The sequence below is a fragment of the Haliotis asinina genome, chromosome 3, assembly GCF_037392515.1.
Source record: "Haliotis asinina isolate JCU_RB_2024 chromosome 3, JCU_Hal_asi_v2, whole genome shotgun sequence".
NCBI lineage: Eukaryota > Metazoa > Mollusca > Gastropoda > Lepetellida > Haliotidae > Haliotis > Haliotis asinina.
In genome coordinates, this window is record NC_090282.1 from 64,109,173 (window position 1) to 64,129,478 (window position 20,306).

General features: G+C 39.1%; 1 protein-coding gene across 1 annotated transcript in view; it reads right to left on the reverse strand.

Annotated features, from left to right (window-relative positions):
- Positions 1-20,306, reverse strand: part of LOC137278304 (hemicentin-1-like) — a 69,530-nt gene that overhangs the window by 31,118 nt on the left and 18,106 nt on the right. The window contains exon 2 of the mRNA XM_067810555.1: positions 791-894. Within this exon, the coding sequence (XP_067666656.1) occupies positions 791-894 (104 nt within the window). The remainder of the gene's footprint in view (positions 1-790; positions 895-20,306) is intronic.

Below are 20,306 nucleotides of genomic sequence, written 5' to 3' on the forward strand. Positions count from 1 at the left end.
ATATCCGATATATCATAAAGTGTATACCATTAACAGCAGATATGTCATGCTGTATATAGCATCACATCCAACATACCGTATTGTATATTGTATCACATCTGATCTATCATGTTGTATAATGCATCACGGCCAACATATCATGTTGTATATGACACAAATCCGACATATTATGTTGCATATAGCACCACATATAACATGTCATGTTGCATATTGCAAAAGAACTCGCGTTGTATACAGCAGCACATCCGACATACCATGTTGTACATAGCGCCAGGTCTGACATATCATGCTGTATATAGCACAACACCCGACATACCATGTTGTATATATATCGTCACGTCCGACCAGCTGTGTCTTTTATCTGAATATACTGTATATTGGTGTTTTCAAACATATGTTGTATACAGTGTCATATCTGACATATCATGCTGTGTGACATCGAATGTGTATTGTATATTGCACCACATCCGACTTATTGTGTTGTATATTGTATCAAATATTGTATATTGTACCACATCCGACTTATTGTGTTGTATACTGCATCAAATATTCGCTCTATAATATGTGTTCCCAATGTTACATCAGTGCATTTATAAATATGTTAACTAGTTTATCAATATATAACTAAAACAATGTATAATTTTTCAAAAGGGGAAACAGATGAAAGATTTGACAAAAGCAGTTGCTGCACACACAGGTCAGGTTTGATTCCTGGAAATAATGGATGCCATTTATTTGCACATTCCTTCATTTCATTCTTCCTATGCACAATGTTAAACGGTATACTCACTGTATAGTTTTGTATGGAATGTACATAGCACGGCAGGACCACATTTCCTCCATCCTGTCCAGTAACAGTGATAGATTCAGCAGCAAACTGGATAGTGTCTATCTCTGAAAGAAACATGAAGAAAGCATGAAGCCAAAGAGGGATGGGAGAAAAATATATCTAAAATATTAATAAGCAAGAACATGAAATACATTGCCATGCATATATTTCTAAAAGTATGATAAATGTGATCCTGCATTTATCTTTGGTGAGCAGGCTGCAGAACTCTACAAGACAAACTTAACCTGCCACGTGCCTGAATGCTTGACAAAAATAATCTTTAATACTGGACCTAGAACATCTGTGTTGATGTGTCTGAACCAGCCTGATTACAGGTAACACAGTGATTTGTCTGAACAAATCTGACAGGAGGCAAGACTGAAATGTGTCTGAACAAATCTGATACTCGTCTGATATTTGATGATGTGTCTGAACCAGTCTGATCAGAGACACATCTGATGAGGGACAAGACTGAGGTATGTCTGATGAGATTCCGACATGTGGTAAGGCAATGGCTACCAAAGGCAAACCCTTACACAGATCTAACAAATAATTAGTTTGGGTTGTGGCTGTTTAAGGAGCTAATGTTACAAATGATTCACCTAAATAGCTGCTGTGTGAGTAACATAATACTTAATTGACGTATTGACATGCCATGGAATTCAAGGTCATGACCTTACAGATGTCAAAGATCGAATGTCACGGCACCCACATTGATGCTTGACAGACTGCGTCAACTGCCATCCCTAGGGTTAGTTCCCATTACAGTCAAGCTGGAAGCAGTGGCCTCACACAGAAGCAGTTATTTCTTTTATCACGTCTGTTGTGATAACTGGTATCTGGCTCCTCAAATGTAATGAAGACAAACGCTTAGTTCCTAAGGCACTAGTTCCTGAATAAATATAATTTTGACATAGTAACAAATAAGCCCATTTAAATTGAAAAGGAGCCCCAGAGCATTTGGAGAACCCGAGGAAATCTATTCTTGCTTCATTTAGGTCTTAAGCATGACAGGGAGGGCTATAGACAGCTATTCTCTGAAATTTACATATTTTACTGAAAAAATCATTTATTGTGGAAAAAAATAATATGATGAAATGGAGCCATGGGACTTTCTTCATTTTCAGAACTTGCGTTGGCTTTCTTTGATATATATATACTTCAGGTTCTGTACGACAGACTAGGAGGGCTAGACAGAAGGGAAAATAATGTGACTGAGAGACTGTAGACAGACTAATGTAATGTGACTGAGAGACTGCAGACAGACTAATGTAATGTAACGGTTGTTACCTCTAGTATGTGGCATCTGAATTGTAATGAAAGTTTACTCGTGTGTAATCAGTGATATCTCTTGTGTAATCAATGATCATTTGATTTTTGTCAGATGGGATCTGTTGTGTTTAAAATTCATACATATCAGGGGTATCTCTCATTTGATCAGTGATTTCTCATGTGATCAAAGGTATCTTACATGTGATCAAAGATATCTTATATGTGATTAATGGCATCTCACATATATTAGGGATATCTCTCATCTAAACATTGGTATCTCATGAACGATGGTATAACGTTTGTGGTCTCATTTGTAATCAATATTGCCTCGTGTTTGACCAACTACATTGCACCTGTGTCAAAGCTGTGTTCAGAGATATGTGGTTAGTCGTATCTTTATATGGCATGTGTCATTTGTAAACAATGATGCCTCAGGTGGGTTCCATTGTGTCTCATTTGAGATTAGGTGAATCTCATTTACGACCCATGGCGTTTCCCTCGTGGCGTAAGTGTTTAGTGGTGTCTGAAGGCACTGGAGTCTCGGTCTCATGTTTTATCAGATCTGGTTAGTCAGTCTTACAGACACTGAACCACATATAGCTAGTACAGCCCATGTACGTCTCGTGCAGTTGGTAATTATATTACTGTTGTTTCAGGAACATGGAGAGGATCTCAGGGACCCTTGGTATCATATTTAATTAGGATAATTGGAGGACCGTTTTCCTCTGAAATATATGTTCTTTTCGGACACAAGATATTAGTTATACATTTAATTAGTGGTATCTCATATCAAATCAAATCCCGAAAAGATTTCTCCACATGTTGGGTATGTGAAAGATATAGCATAATTAGCCAGTGCTGTCAGTCATCTTTCCAATGAAACATCTGGCCATAAGACTAACGCTTAGTCTCTGAATACATATAACTTTAGAGACACAAACATGCTTTTTATTTAAGAAGGAGTCCTAGTTAGAAAGGAGATTCAGAACCCTATTAAATCTAAACTTGCATTATTTAGGGATTTAGCATCGCAGAAATGGCTGGATAAAAGGGAAAATAATGCGGTTCAGGGACTGTGAGACACACTAATCTGGAAAGCAGCCCTGGTAGAATGATGTTTGGAAAACTCCATTCATCAGTTGCGGATTTCTGTAGACATGTCTGTTATTACAAGTACTTTCATAACTACCGACTCTCATATCTGTGTCACATGTGTACCCTATATGACATCTCAAAAATAATGTTAAACTACATCTGCCAATTTAGCCTAGATTGAGAAGGACATATGCATTGGTTAGTTTTCTCCCAAGTACACTGTGTGTCATGAGACTGCAGTGCTGGCAATGCTATCTACCATATGTCTTCTAACAATACTCGTGGTCTAATGGCATCTCCTCGCTCCACACAACGTCCACTCTAACAGAGCTGCCAGAAGTGATTTGTATTGTCTTCAATACTTATCTTACTACCACCAACAAAAAAATGAAGAGGCTCAAAATTTATGATTTTAGAAAGAAACAGATACTATGATCGCTTACGAACAGGCTAAGTGGTTATTGAAAGCTGTCATTTGTGACTAGTTGTAATGCTAATTTGATAATACGTGAGGTAATGATAACATTTCAAGACATACTTTTTCCATTTGCTAGTTCTCAGTCTAAGTCTAGACGGTATAATTATTGCTATAAAGAACACATGTCTGGAAACCAACTACCGTTGAAATAACTAAGGTCTAATTTAGATGGTGCACCAAACCCACGATGGGACGAAAGCGGAATTCTTTATAACAGACTGTACAGATGCAGGTACCAAGGAAGCTTGTTTTCTACTTAGCGTTGCGTTCTCTTAGCCCGCATCTGTACCACACCCTCAGATGAGGATTACATTGGAGTAAGAAAGAGATGTTTTTCACGTCCTCCAATTGTTTCAGCCTGTGAAATATTACTTTGGCTATCATCTTCCCCCCTCCTTTTAACAACGTACCATGTGCATGCATTCCTCGGATGAATAGCAGTCGTTGAACACTTGCACACAACCAACACCAGCGCTCAGGGGAATAGGATATGAGACGGGTACCATGTGTCAGTTTTATCATCACTACTGGACGGGATAGATGAATGCCAGTCGTATCAGTTTTTCTCCATCCCATTTGCCTCTAATGTTACATTTCATTATTAAGACATTTTATAGTGACGACTGAGTATCAATTTAGAATAGATTTACATTTATATTTGATCACTGACATTCAATGTCATGTAGGAATACATTGTTTACATGTGAACGAGCATGATTTCAGATAAATATGGTGTAAATGTTAGAACAATGTAGAACTGCCAACATCCAGTCAAAGTCATGAACACAGGCACTCGTGTATACATTTCTTTCAGGGGCGATGTAAATGAAGTAACGAAACAGAGTAAATTTAGAAGTAGCGATGTAAATGAAGTAACGAAACAGAGTAAATTTAGAAGTAGCGATGTAAATAAAGTAATGAAACAGTGAATTTAGATGTAGCGATGTAAATATAGTAATGAAACAGAGTAAATTTAGAAGTAGCGATGTAAATGAAGTAACGAAACAGAGTAAATTTAGAAGTAGCGATGTAAATGAAGTAATGAAACAGTGAATTTAGAAGTAGCGATGTAAATGAAGTAACGAAACAGAGTAAATTTAGAAGTAGCGATGTAAATGAAGTAATGAAACAGTGAATTTAGATGTAGCGATGTAAATATAGTAATGAAACAGAGTAAATTTAGAAGTAGCGATGTAAATGAAGTAATGAAACAGTGAATTTAGAAGTAGCGATGTAAATGAAGTAACGAAACAGAGTAAATTTAGAAGTAGCGATGTAAATGAAGTAATGAAACAGTGAATTTAGAAGTAGCGATGTAAATGAAGTAACGAAACAGAGTAAATTTAGAAGTAGCGATGTAAATGAAGTAATGAAACAGTGAATTTAGAAGTAGCGATGTAAATGAAGTAACGAAACAGAGTAAATTTAGAAGTAGCGATGTAAATGAAGTAACGAAACAGAGTAAATTTAGAAGTAGCGATGTAAATGAAGTAATGAAACAGTGAATTTAGAAGTAGCGATGTAAATGAAGTAACGAAACAGAGTAAATTTAGAAGTAGCGATGTAAATGAAGTAATGAAACAGTGAATTTAGAAGTAGCGATGTAAATGAAGTAACGAAACAGAGTAAATTTAGAAGTAGCGATGTAAATGAAGTAATGAAACAGTGAATTTAGAAGTAGCGATGTAAATGAAGTAACGAAACAGAGTAAATTTAGAAGTAGCGATGTAAATGAAGTAACGAAACAGAGTAAATTTAGAAGTAGCGATGTAAATGAAGTAATGAAACAGTGAATTTAGAAGTAGCGATGTAAATGAAGTAACGAAACAGAGTAAATTTAGAAGTAGCGATGTAAATGAAGTAACGAAACAGAGTAAATTTAGAAGTAGCGATGTAAATAAAGTAATGAAACAGTGAATTTAGATGTAGCGATGTAAATATAGTAATGAAACAGAGTAAATTTAGAAGTAGCGATGTAAATGAAGTAACGAAACAGAGTAAATTTAGAAGTAGCGATGTAAATGAAGTAATGAAACAGTGAATTTAGAAGTAGCGATGTAAATGAAGTAACGAAACAGAGTAAATTTAGAAGTAGCGATGTAAATGAAGTAATGAAACAGTGAATTTAGATGTAGCGATGTAAACATAGTAATGAAACAGAGTAAATTTAGAAGTAGCGATGTAAATGAAGTAATGAAACAGTGAATTTAGAAGTAGCGATGTAAATGAAGTAACGAAACAGAGTAAATTTAGAAGTAGCGATGTAAATGAAGTAATGAAACAGTGAATTTAGAAGTAGCGATGTAAATGAAGTAACGAAACAGAGTAAATTTAGAAGTAGCGATGTAAATGAAGTAATGAAACAGTGAATTTAGAAGTAGCGATGTAAATGAAGTAACGAAACAGAGTAAATTTAGAAGTAGCGATGTAAATGAAGTAACGAAACAGAGTAAATTTAGAAGTAGCGATGTAAATGAAGTAATGAAACAGTGAATTTAGAAGTAGCGATGTAAATGAAGTAACGAAACAGAGTAAATTTAGAAGTAGCGATGTAAATGAAGTAATGAAACAGTGAATTTAGAAGTAGCGATGTAAATGAAGTAACGAAACAGAGTAAATTTAGAAGTAGCGATGTAAATGAAGTAATGAAACAGTGAATTTAGAAGTAGCGATGTAAATGAAGTAACGAAACAGAGTAAATTTAGAAGTAGCGATGTAAATGAAGTAACGAAACAGAGTAAATTTAGAAGTAGCGATGTAAATGAAGTAATGAAACAGTGAATTTAGAAGTAGCGATGTAAATGAAGTAACGAAACAGAGTAAATTTAGAAGTAGCGATGTAAATGAAGTAATGAAACAGAGTAAATTTAGAAGTAGCGATGTAAATGAAGTAACGAAACAGAGTAAATTTAGAAGTAGCGATGTAAATGAAGTAATGAAACAGAGTAAATTTAGAAGTAGCGATGTAAATGAAGCAACGAAATAAAGTATATGAAGCATTAAAATTATGTAAATAAAACAAGTTGAATGATGCAAATGAAAATGAACTAATGAATTTATGTAAATGGACTAATGAAATGAAAAAAAATAATGTAATGAAAAAATGATGTGAAGTAAACTAATATCACGAAGTTAATGAAAATAAATCAATGAAAAGAAAAGATATAAATAAAGTAATAAAACAAAACATTTGCAAATAAAGCAATTGTAAACGAAGTAAATAAAACAACCGTAAAAAAAGCAATGAAATGAAAGGAATAAATATAGTCATGAGATAAAGTAAAGGACGTAATGAAGTGAATTCCATGTAAATCCAAGGGCACCAGGAGTGAAAGCTGAGATCCCACACTTTTTTACTTGAAGTAGGTCGTCCTGACAGTCAACACGGTAAAAGCCCATGTCCCATGTCTGCCAACAGCTGCGGCCTGGGATTGTCGTTAACAGGCATTATCGGTGCCAGTCGGTAGCGAGAAGATGCTACGTGTAATGAACAATACCCTACTGGCTGCCGTGTTTCAAATATTATATTCAAATATCTAACTTCCTAATTCCTTTAGAAAGAGAGGAGGAACAATTTCGCAAAAAAATAGGACAGCGATATAGAGAGAGAGAAAAAGGAGGGAGAGAGCCTGGGGAGAAGGGGGGGGGGGGGGGGGGGGAACCATGTTATTACTGAAAATAATGAGAAAAGTGGTTCCAGTTCAATGTTAATTCCAGAATAAATCCTATGATGACTTCTGCATTATCAGACATGCAACTCCACACCCCTATTGTAGGTTTTCTATGGGCTGCGTTAAGTCTGGATGCCTATTGCCCGCACATTAGCCTGGGAATGTGTACAGTCATCAATAGATGGGGCTATAAACTGGGCATACATGTCACTCAGTCTGGTACTGATTACAAGTGGTGGAATTCTGTCCTGGTGCCTACATGCAGGGACAGAGGCACCGCAAACCATTCCCAGCATTCCATTTAGCTTCACATGTTTACCGCTACGAGTTTTATCTATTTTCCTCTTTCACAAACACAAAAGTCACTACCTATCAACTTGCATCAAGTCCGGGAAGGAGTCTTTCGCGAACTTAAGCGAAAAGGTTCTGAAGCTCACACGACTGAATGTAAAATTTCGACCTGTCTGAGTCCTTCTTTCAAAGACACAATGTTTAACGCTATCCAATGAGATGATTAGATAGACATTATGCATATGATCGAATTCTGTGTTGCACGGGATCATGTTTATTTGTGATTTTTGTGGGTTTAGATAATACACAAAATTCATGTTGTGTAATGAAATGTTGACAAAGAAAAATCAGTTTCGATTATTTGCCAAAACTAATTCCATTTGCATGTAGAATACTGTTATCCTGATATGAATGTGTTACTGATCAGTCATAACAAGAAAATTGCATAATAATGACGTTCAGAAAATTATACTTGGGATTAAACTTTCTCTGTTGGGTGCAGATTCTGGTATTTTCAGTGTGGGGAGTCCCATCCTTATCCACACCCTCCGAATGAGTCACCTGCCAGCAGCTGGAGTCAGAGATCTAACCCACTCGGCCACCGCGGCTTCCACAAAAATGGACGTCTGACAACTGGTAGTCTAAAGGCGAAGGGCAAAAAAAGTACCTGTTTGTTTCTTAACGCCTACAGCACGACTTCTGTCACAATAATCTTGACAACAATACAATGTGTCCCTGGCTGCCATGTCCTCATCACTGGACGATGCGGGTTAGAGCTTATTCATAGAAATCACTTGAAGGACCGCCATGAGATCATTTCTCCACAGCGTGGCAAATGTTGGTGTTTCGAGTCCCTGTGACGTTTAGTTTGAGGACCAATGTCAGTCAGTAGAAAATGTTAACCGTGCATTCTTCAGATCTGGGAACCGTCACCCGTGTTCAGTCATATCTTCATTTGAAGGAATTGTGTGACACTTCCGGTAATGTTTCATTAAAGTCACGATGGAATAACGCTTGATCAGAAAAATACTCCACTCCTCGACATTTACGCCATTCCTTGAGAGATTTCGGCCAGTGACCTTGCTGATTGTGTCTCGTAATACTCAGGTTGCGTGGATCTATGTTCCTGTCATCGACCACTTATGCGACTCACCAAGATTGCTGGGAATACACACAACACCGTGCGTACGAGAACACCATAACCCCAAGTTCACTACATACACACATATGACACCAAGGACCCTATCCACAAAGCGTTCGCAACGTTACGACTTGCCGTAACTCTACATAGTCTATCACAAGCTTGCCGTGGCGCCACGAACGTTTTGGGGATCGGGACCCAGATTCGTTAACCTTCATGAAATGTGTTCATTTATAGCAGAGCTACGTACGACCCTTAACTGTGTCTTGGCTCTTTTGTCGTATGTTCGATCCCTACAGGTGTTCGAATTAAGATCTTTGGAACGAGGGAGTAATACTAATGCTAGTTTTTGTATATTGCCTTAATTCCAAACGTCTGATGCTACGTAACCTTGAGTTATTCTCCCTCATTAAGCTTACACGCAGTGTAAAAAACAAGCTTTCGAAACCAGCTTCATTCAAAAGGTTCCACTTGAACAATCCCTCTTCTTGAGAGATAATCATACATACATTCATGGAAAGGGTTGGGTATATATTCACCCCAGACCGGATCCACCTGTTTACGTAAGATCATCGTGTTCCTGTAACTCCTTATCACGTGACCATCTGACGTCACGTGTTCTCAACATACAACTGGTGATTCCTTGAAAACGTGAAGAGGGTGAAAACGTCTCAACCCTTTTAACGGTGTTTTTGTAAGTTTTTAAAAGCTCTTGACAACATACATCAACGAATGTGTGCTGTCGGGTCCATACAATACTCAGTCATTGTTGTTATCAGTGAAGACGCCAGTATTCCGAGTTACTCCCCCGAACACGCCTTCATTACGTCTTCAACCGGCAATTCTCATATCATGGAGGCGACGCGTTTTCCCCTCATCATACAAGCGCCCATTCATCCACTTACAGGCTCTCACTATCTCTTACTTCTGTTTGCTTCTGATAATGATTATATCGTAATGCCCACAGAGGCGGCAACAGGCGAGAGACCATGGTCTATTTATAGCCGTGATGTTAGGGGCGATTATCGTGGTAGGTAGAGTTACATGTTGAAGTATCTATCGTTTAGGGCATTCGTAACTACTCGTGTCATTCCGGCAAGCTGGATGGCGTCTCGTACCCCTCTCGTGGCCATGTTTACGACTAGGTCCTGTCTAAGCGCAAAGGGCATGAAGATGAAAATAGCCTCGTACTATTATCAATGAAAGCTAACTTTAAATTTCCAAACATGGCTCTTAGAATATCTACATCACGTGGGCAAAACAGAGATACGGTCATTCCCGCTGCAAATATGTTGTTGAAAGTTGTTCATCCTTTATCTCAAAGTTTATGTTTAAATTCTACTTTGTATAGTGTAGAGAAGTTTCAAAGTTCAACGGTTCCGCCAATTTCATGTTTTAAAATGCGTTTTACTATTTACTATTTACTATTTGATCGGTTTGCCACGATTCTTGGCAATAATGGCGTACGAGAGGGCTACGAGTCTTCTTCTAGGTCACGGAAAGAGACGAATAGTTACGAATATCGTTTAGGGGCGCGTTTCGTGTTCACGCGAGTATGTAAGGGCGAATGATGGAGCAAGCTATGTCATGATGACCTGAAAGTATGAAGCCTTTCAACACATTGCGGCTCGTACATACCCAACATAGGTGGGTCCCTTATTTGTACCAGGAAAATATTATTAGTGGTTCGAACCTCAGACTCATTCTGCTCAGCTAGTGCGTATTTCCATCATTCTAAAAATCGTATCATGTTTACTCTTTGACGAAGCCCAAATGTATCAACATCAATGACAAGCCCATGTGTATGTTAAGGGGAGTTCAATGGCAACAGCTGTCACAGCAAGAGTACTGTCGGGTGATAGGGTAGCCTAGTGGGTAAAGCTTTCGCTCGTCCAGATGAACACCCGGGTTCGATTTGTACAGACGCTGAGGGAAATATATCCAAGAAAGCCCACGCAAGTGGAGAAAATGTGGCAATATCTTGATATTCAGAGCTTGTGGGCCTAGATTTTAGAAGCTCTCTTAGCACTAAGATAGTCGTAAGTTAATGTATAAGTATGGCACTTACGACTGTCTTAGCGCTAGGAGAGTTTCGAAAATCTGGTCTCTGGTCTTCAAGAGAGTCGCAGGGCTCATTTTAGTTTCTGTAACTATGATTCTTTTCAGTACAATATGTTCATTTCAGAAACTAGTTGTTAGTCTAAAAGTATAAAGACCATATCTGGTATTGCCCGCCGTAAAACCAAACTCACTCACTCCTCCGCAAGCCCATTCAGCAATGCTAAAGCCTTAAATGAAGCAAGTCTAAATGCCCTCTCTGATTCTTCCAACTCAGAATGGGTCCTTTTCAGTTTGAAAGGAAAATACATACATATTCAGAGACTAAGCGCTAATCTACGTCCATCCCTGACCTCTTGCACAAGCAAGGGAAGCCGCCATTGCTGTCCGTGGTCGTGGTAGGCTGTCTTAGTGTTGGTTTATCTCATCCACGAGCATATGTAGGAATAAATACATAATATACGCCGGCACAGCATATGGAGGCCATTTGTTCTAATAAACATCACGGTTGCCTTTGTCTCAGATTACTAACTGTATGAATAAGGATGAAAGACAAGATCTCTTAGATTCCTTATGTTCTGGCAGAACCAAAATATTCACGTCAGTTATTCCTCCAGCCTCCCAGATCGGAATCAGCAATCGCAGAGTGGTACTGTATATGATAATGATGTAAGTGATATGAAAGTTATCTAGTACCAAGCGACAGATTCAGACACTGTCATCACCCTCGTCGACGAAGTCGTAGGTCATAGTCCCGTGTTGACGTATATGTAGGGACCGTGAGATCAGCCAGATAGTTGTGTCCAGCACACTTTCTGTAGTGACTTTAAAGTGACTCATGCATATCCTAGGTTTAGTCTGTCTCTCAGTCCCTGGACCATGATACCTTCTCTGCTGCCTAACCCTATCTGCAATGTTAAAGTCTTAAGTGAAGCAAGTCTAGATTTCTCAAGCTTCTGCTCTCCCTGGGGCTCCTATTCAATTTAAACGGGTTTATTTGTTATAATCGATATTATATGTATGCAGAGATTTTCTAAAATATGACGGCAGCATCACGTCTAAACAACCGATGATTGAGATGATGATCTTTACCCACGTCCTCACCGACACATTCAGCTTCGTCATGGAACAGAGAAGTCGCTTTCTAAGAACAGCAATTTTGGTGGTCATATTCTGAGCTGCAACCACCAAGGTACGCGGTATAATGGAAACGAACAAGGTACGCGGTATAATGGCAACCACCAAGGTACGCGGTATAATGGCAACCACCAGGGTACGCGGTATAATGGCAACCACCAAGGTACTCGGTATAATGGCAACCAACAAGGTACGCGGTATACTAGCAATAGAGAAAGTGAGTGCATGAGTTTACGTTTAGACCGCTGTTAGAAATATGCCAGCAACATCACGACTGGAGACACAAAGCGTGATTCCGGAGGTCAGACTCAGAGACTTGGTTGTTGCAATCCTACCTGTTCTACGCATTATCAGTAACTGGATTATCGTGTCCAAACACGATTTACAAGCCGTTGCCATACAGCTGAAACTATTCTAAGTGAGTTGTTGGAGTAACTAATTACATATATGTTTTGAAAAAATTCAGAAAGGTGATGAAGGAAATTGGAATTTTAATGAGCCTGAATCATGAATATTCAGCAACTTGATTCACGCCAGCTCTAGTGATGATTAAATATCCTGGTATGCCATTTTGACCTTTTCTCTGACCATTCGGGCTTTTGTTATATCCGTCTTTGAAGTATATTACCATACGACACTAAAAATGCTAATGTACCATTTCAGCGGAGGTTTCCTCAAACTTTCTGAACTACTGCACTCATACATAATAAACTTCAGTTACCTAAACAGTGTTATGAGATTTGACGAAAGGGGTAATTATAACTATTTGTGGATAACATTAATCTGGCAACACATGCGCCCAGACACACTGACCCTTGGGACCAGGCGATGTATAATCATGAGCATGTTTATATAAAGACTTTAATCATCATATTTCACACACAAACGCCCAAGTTCTTGAATCGGTTTTGCGGAAATTACCACATGCCTCTTATCACTTTGCCCTGCAGTGACAACTCGTTAAACGACACTGTAAGGAGCTGTAAAACCAGGACAGCGGAATCAACAGATGAGGGCAATGAATCAATGAAACCGGAGGACTCTCTCGCCGTTAAGGGGGTGGCGGAGTAGCCTGGTGGTTAAAGCGTTCGCTCGTCATACCGAAGACCCGGGTTCAGTTTCCCACACATAGATGCAATGTGTGAATTCCATTTCTGGTGTCCCCTGTCGTTATATTGCTTGAACATTGCTGCAAGCGGGTTAAAACCTTATTCACTCTTGTAGCTTAGGCCATTGTTAATAGCTAAATGATAACTGCTACATCATGTAGCGGTGAATAATAATAGTTAAATTTGGAACAAACAAATGTGATACAATGACAGCGATTCTGACCCCCCGATTTCTCTATTATTATGTTATTATATTATTATTATGTATTTATTTTAATAATTAGTCACTCCTTTTAATAAGCACAAGATGCTGAAGACCTGGGCCTAGATTTCCGAAGCTCTCCTAGCGCTATCACAGTCATAAGTTAATGCTAATGTATGACACTTACGACTATCTTAGCGCTAAGAGAGCTTCGAAAATCTAGGCCCTGATGTAGAATGAATCGTCACGGTGAACAATGTGGACACTGGCATCAAGAGTGAGATAAGTTTTACGCCGCACTCAGCAATATTTCAGCTATATGGCGGCTAGATGGCGGTCTTATCCTATCGCAAGGAGTATTATTGCTATAGATATACAAGATGTACACACTTAGGTCCCCATACAAATCATACAATTATATATCTCTAAAGGAGACTGTATGACAACAAGGTAATAAGGAAAAGGACAGTATTAATACTTAACGTATTAACCTCAGTAATATCTATATCTTTCCATTCCTGTCTATTAAAGGTCACCCCTGAAGATAAAGCATCCAGAACGATGACGTTCCAGAGAGTCCTGTTCTTGACAGAAGGTTAAGTAACACAGCCCTCGCCTTCAGCAGCCAGACACACTTCGATACATTTCTACATTCAGGAAACATATGTTATACGGAAACGTGCTGTCTATCCATAAAAACGTCCTCAACACTTGATACGGTTGTCTACTATGAACGCTGACCAACAAGAACATAACTGCCCCAGAGTCGAAAGCGAGGGTGTCCAGGGTCATTTCCGGCAAGCCTCGTTCTGATTCATGGAGTGCTCGACGGTTATCCTACGATAAGCCTACGGTTATCTTTTATCTCAAGCAAACTGGCCTAACACACAGTAAAAACTTCATAAATCTCTCCTGTAGAAAATAAAGGGATCACTGGATCTAATGGCGTCAATTACATTGCTAACAGGCCTACAACGCGCGTATTGTTATTAATTGACCCCGACTGCAGTGTGTCTGCCTCCATCAAGGCAGCGGGAGCGCAGGGATTAGAACTTTCATGTGAAATTTAATGAAATAGTTACATCACTGATCATATTGACGTGGACTCGATCCATTCCATATTTGAAAAAAAAGACCCTACGTATCTCACTTTGAGTTAGAGAGTGAGTTGGATTTTACGGCGGGGAGTACCACAAATGAGCTTCACACATTGTAGTAATTTGAACCCATATGGGGAATCGAACCCGGAACGAGCGAACCACAGGGCGATATAACCGTCCCTCTCTCATTTTGATAGACGTAATTCTGTCTTGGATGAATTCATAAACCTAAAAACATCATGAAGAATACCCGCTTCTTTCATATGGCTATTTAATTTATCTTGGCTCGTTGATGTCTGGCGTGTCAGATTAACTATAATTCTATGTCATCTCAATTAGTACTCAATGTTAGTACTTTGTACGTATATACAGTTAAGTACTATTGTATTTTAGTACTCTATACGTATATACAGTTAAGTACCGTTGTATTTTAGTACTCTATACGTATATACAGTTAAGTACCGTTGTATTTTAGTACCCTATACGCATATACAGTTAAATGCCGTTGTGTTTTAGCACTCTATACACATATACAGTTAAATACCGTTGTATTTTAGTACTTTTTACGTACATGTATACACAATTAAATGCCATTGTATCCAACTTACGCTTGTCTCCAAGAAATAACTTGCATATTCCTTACTTGAGCCTAAGATTATTCTAAGTATTTACATACGGACGTTATACTTTGACACAAGGGCGTTGACTGTACATTTGCACATCAAATAACCGTTAGGCAATGCGTTTGTTTAAGTGCATATCGGACAAGGATACTAGAGCTGTTCTTAAAATCGATGGTCGCAACTCCAACGTTGAAGACACGAAAGGTTTATCACACAATTATCCTATAATCGGTATTAGAAATTTTCTCATTTCAAACTGTAGTGCATCTTCCTATCTTTCGTTTCATAAATCGATGACTAACAAAGCCAATATTCATAATTCTGTTCTTCTTTCGACCCCTGTTGACAAGAATATATTTATCTTGTTCAGTAACCATTCTCTCCAAGAGTCTACATGTATCGATCAGCGCGCTATTCCAGTCGTCTTCTTGTGGATCCACATTCCAGATTATGTCAATTACAGTTGACTTGCGCAATGCGAGATCATGAAATCCTTGCACGGCGTGTAATTATAGGGACTGTATACCGTACATTTGTTAATGGCTGTGATCCCTCTGTCTTCCTAACCAATACGTCAGGGATTATTTATATAACTACTTATTCAATTTTCAATTACTGGGTCTAAACAAATCGATAAGTTCACCATTTGAAGCTTTACGACTCAGGCAGCTATCATCATTAGAAACGTTGGAGTCGACGTGGCGCTGGGGTTTTGGAACTGTGGCAATTATGTAAATACTTACTGGTGCAATGATGGAACCAAATATTCTAAGGTTTTCTTGCTAAGTTTGTCGGACATTACGCTGTATTTTCAACAAACGACATATAAATTACACTGTGTACAAAGAGAAGCGCGCGAAACAATTAACGCAGCTGGTTCGAATTCATTCCGAAATGTTGGCAGAACATCCATTAAGGTTTGAAACTTATAATGGAAAACTCTCAGGAATGTACTCTGTTAGAACTGTTATTTCAGTGGACAAATTCGTAAGGCATTTTGGCATCCTGTCTTTAGAATCAGTTACTGCAGTCGTTGGGTTCATCTTTCAATGGAACCTTGATGACCCGTGTAAGAATTTGTGTTAAGCAATCAATGTATGCTTGTCGTAAGAGGCGACTAACAGGATCGGGTGGTCAGGCTTGCTGAATGTATTGACACATGTCATCGTATTCACGTGTAGCTCGATGCTCATGCTGTTGACCACGACTCGACTGCTTGGTCCAGACTCGATATCTACAGACCTAAGCCATATAACTGGAATAGTGCTGAGTGAGCCGTTTAACAACACATTGTTCGATTGACTTGACTCTACAGAGGCCATGAAACCTAATAATATGTATTTAGGCAGTGACTGGTATTCTGCAGTTTTTAGTAATTCTTATCGACATGACAGAACGACGGTACTTAAAACATCATTCGTAAATCGAGTATTTGTTTATCTGAGTAGTTCCACTATGAAGTTAGATTAATGGGTTTTCACTGTACAAAGATTCATCACTCAATTCAGTTATTCTTCTCATCGGGATATTCTGATTTTGACTAATTTGCATCATTACCATTATCCGGATTAACGAGGTTTCACAGCACCGTTAAAACCTAATGTGCGGATCAAAGAGGTTTCATTGTACAAAGAAAACTCAGTGTCCGGATTATCGAGGTTTCATTGTACAAGAAAACTAGTTATAGTCACCTGATTGGCCGAATAGACAGAACTAGGATGTGGACCGTGTGTCGATGTTGACGTGAGAAGAGATTAGCAGTGTTCACAGTGGCAATGAAAGTTGAACGAATCAAATTTGTGAAAAGGTCAATGCTCTTGACTGTTGCAATGAAAGTAGTTCCGGGTCAACAACATTGGCAGATGCCTTGATTGAGGTTTGAATAAATAGGAACTGATTGCTGTCTCTTTACATAAAGGAAAGGATCGGTGCAAGATGAAAGTTGTGGGAAAACATCTTTCAGCGCTTACTGTTGACAGCCGTGTCTCAAAATGACACACCACCGACGACCGACATCCTATACAAAGGACCAGGCTCGACCCAAATGGCAGCGTCTATGAATTTAGTACAAGAGGCAAGCGTTGACCTTCTGTCGTGTTTTATACGTATACAGGGCTGTTAACATGAAACAATGGCCAATCTGTAACTAAACCGTGAGAGGTGCTGCAAGCACTCTGGTAATACCAGACGTTGGACAAATATCCCTTGCGGTTTCAAACCGTCTTCGGACGCCTGGGACGATATTCTACCTAAGCGAGTGTATTTCTCCACATAACCGTCGAGTTAAATACAATTATGACCAGCAACGATAATGCATATTTATTTATCCAACATCATGGCAACTCCCATGACGGCGACAATCATTGTCGGAATACTAAATCGAATAATTGGCCCACTTACTGTCCGAAACGCTATATTCCGTGATCGTATCTAAACACTGGACTCCAACATGACTAATATGGCCGCCCCAACATCCTGTATTTTAGCGGCAGAAGCAAAACGTCTCTCACTTAACACCAAAAGTAGAGAGATAGTATCAAAGAAAGAAACAGCAATTATATCCTGTAGTTGCATTTAAAACGCCACTTGCATCAGGCGTCTTCGATGCTTCCTACATATCAACTTCATCAGTCATGAAGATGGAGTCTCTGGCGACTCCGTCTTGGAGCTAACAAACACGAAACGTAATTTGCCTGATTTCTACCACCAGCCTTGATAGTAATTCATTCATAATATTCCAAAGACTCAGAGAAATGGTTTTAATGCTGTATTCTTCACTGAGTGCATCTGGCCATTTTCACATCCATACCATTATCCCACCGATTCGTTTCATCTTTAACCGTTTCATTTTGTTCCAAAACGTAATAGAACTCAGTGGCACCACACTTCATGGGAGTCCTAAACATAGCGTCTTTGTGGGTCTGATGTGCCGGGGGAATGGGTGGATTCTTATCACAGTTGTTAAAAGAAACTGATATACATATGTCGGTGAATCTGTGTAAATGTGAGCTTATCTGGATTGGAAGCCCTCTGTTGTTCAATGTAAGTCTACCTCTTTCTGGTAAAACATATCTTACTAGTTCCTTGTTGGAATATTTGAAAGTCATGACCTAGAATTCTTTACAGCTTCCATCCGGGCGAAGTGACCTGAAACTTGATGTGATTGGTTATAATTCACTGGTCGGAAGAATATATATTACCAGAAACAAAATTCCCATTAGCTAAGCTTTTATCTGATAAGGTTTAACGTAACGCAGTCTTAGAAAGTGTGCAATTTATCAATGCCATTTTTCTTGTCATTTTGCATAAAAATGTATGGCAACTCGTTTGCCATTGAAGTGTCTTTTTCACCGAGATCATACCCACACTTAGTTCCAAATGTATACGCTATATCAGATCGCTATAACTTGTCTAGTCTGTCGTATAGACCCTGAAGTAAATATATCCAAGAAAGCCCACGCAAGTCAAGCAAATGTGGCAAGTCTAGATTTCCTTAGATTCAGACTGAAAAATGAAGAAGTCTCAGGGCTCCATTTCATTATATTATTTTTTTCTAACTATGAACGTTTTCTTCAGTAAAATATGTCCATTTCAGAGACTAGTTGTTAGTCTATAACTTGTCATATTTTGGGAGCGTAATGGCGGTCACGTGGTTTTGTGGGAATCCATGATGGAGGAAGCAAATCCCAGGTTGGGCATGATATCATTCTCTGACAATATGATCCAATGATAACCTCCTATACGAGTAACTGGGGCTGTCCCTTGTAACTAGGGACAGCGGGATAGTCTAGTGGTTAAAGCGTGAAGCCTTGTAACCCCTAAACCGCAGGTTTGATTCCAACGTGGGTACAATATGTGAATCCCATTTCTGGTGGGCACAGTGTAAAGTATGGAATGGATTTTGGAATGGAATTTGGATTGGAATGATGGAATGGAATTTGGAATGGAAATAAATGGAATATACTCATCTTACACTAAACAAACCAGAGTTGTGACGGCCTCCAAACCAAAACTAAACTGACAGTAAACAGTTCAGGAGACACTTTCCCTCCCGCTTACACCCCTCCAGATGGACGATAAGGCTAGTGGCAAACAGAGTTGTGGCAAGCCTGTCTCACACTCCCTCAACTGCTTTATTTTCCACTGTGTCCACTTAAAAGCCTAACATAGGAATCACATACACGATATGTAAACCATTTTAATTCTGGATATCTTGTTCTTATTATCTAACATAACCTTCGGGCATGTGGTGGATGGGCCATGGCTGAAGAGAGAATCTGACACTCATGTCTCCTAGCTTATATCAGTGACCAGCTGTTAATAAACTGTCTCAGCACATTTGAATGAAGACTTGTTTTCAAAGAGCAAATTTGTGTCACTCCAAACTCCATTCCAAATTTCATTCCATCATTCCAATCCAAATTCCATTCCAAAATCCATTCCATACTTTACACTATGCCTTTCTAGTGATATTGATGGAATATTCTTAAAAGCGGCGTAAAACCTTACTCGCTCATTTGTACATGTAGTACGCCACAATCCAGTCCTTTACCCAGCTCTCGAAATATAGGTTACAAAAAGTTCAAATGACACAGCATACGATACACATCACTGACAGTGTTAGCGAATGAGTTTTGTTTTCCGCCTTTCAGCAATATTTCAGCAATATCAAGGCAGGGGACACCAGAAATGGGCTTCACACATTCTGCCAATGTTGAGGATTGCAGGGTCATGGGCGTGACGAGTGAGCCACTCTACCGACCATAGTTGACAAATAATAGGTGGTGTAAGCAGGGCTCCTTCACCACTCTGTATGACCTTTCCATGCTCATAATACGCGCATTCGAGGAAGACGATACGGTTTCAAAATTTTGGGAAATAAGAAAAACATATATGGCGGAAAAGTGTGACACGGCGTGAACCTCCATGTGGCTGGTATGAAGAAATCCCTATATTCTCAGCTGTGCCTGGAAACAGGAGGCGCTCCTGTCGAAAAACCGTCCATAAACTCATTTTGTGTTCCCGATTTACGCTGACTATCTGGCAGCGATGACTCACGATCGTGGGAAAACAAACCAGGAGATGAGAATCCCGCTGATAAAAAGTGATGTGTGTGTTGTTCGTAGTAGAGGAGATGAAGCGAACGCGGAAATGTGTGAGATAGACTTGCCTCGGTGTGGCTTGGTTGTAAGATGGTTAAGTGCTTCTTACAGAATCACTTAAACCTTCAAATACAGAACAGATGCTCGTTCGTCAGAGAATGGGCATGCCCAGAGAATGTGCTTGGTGTAAACGTGTTG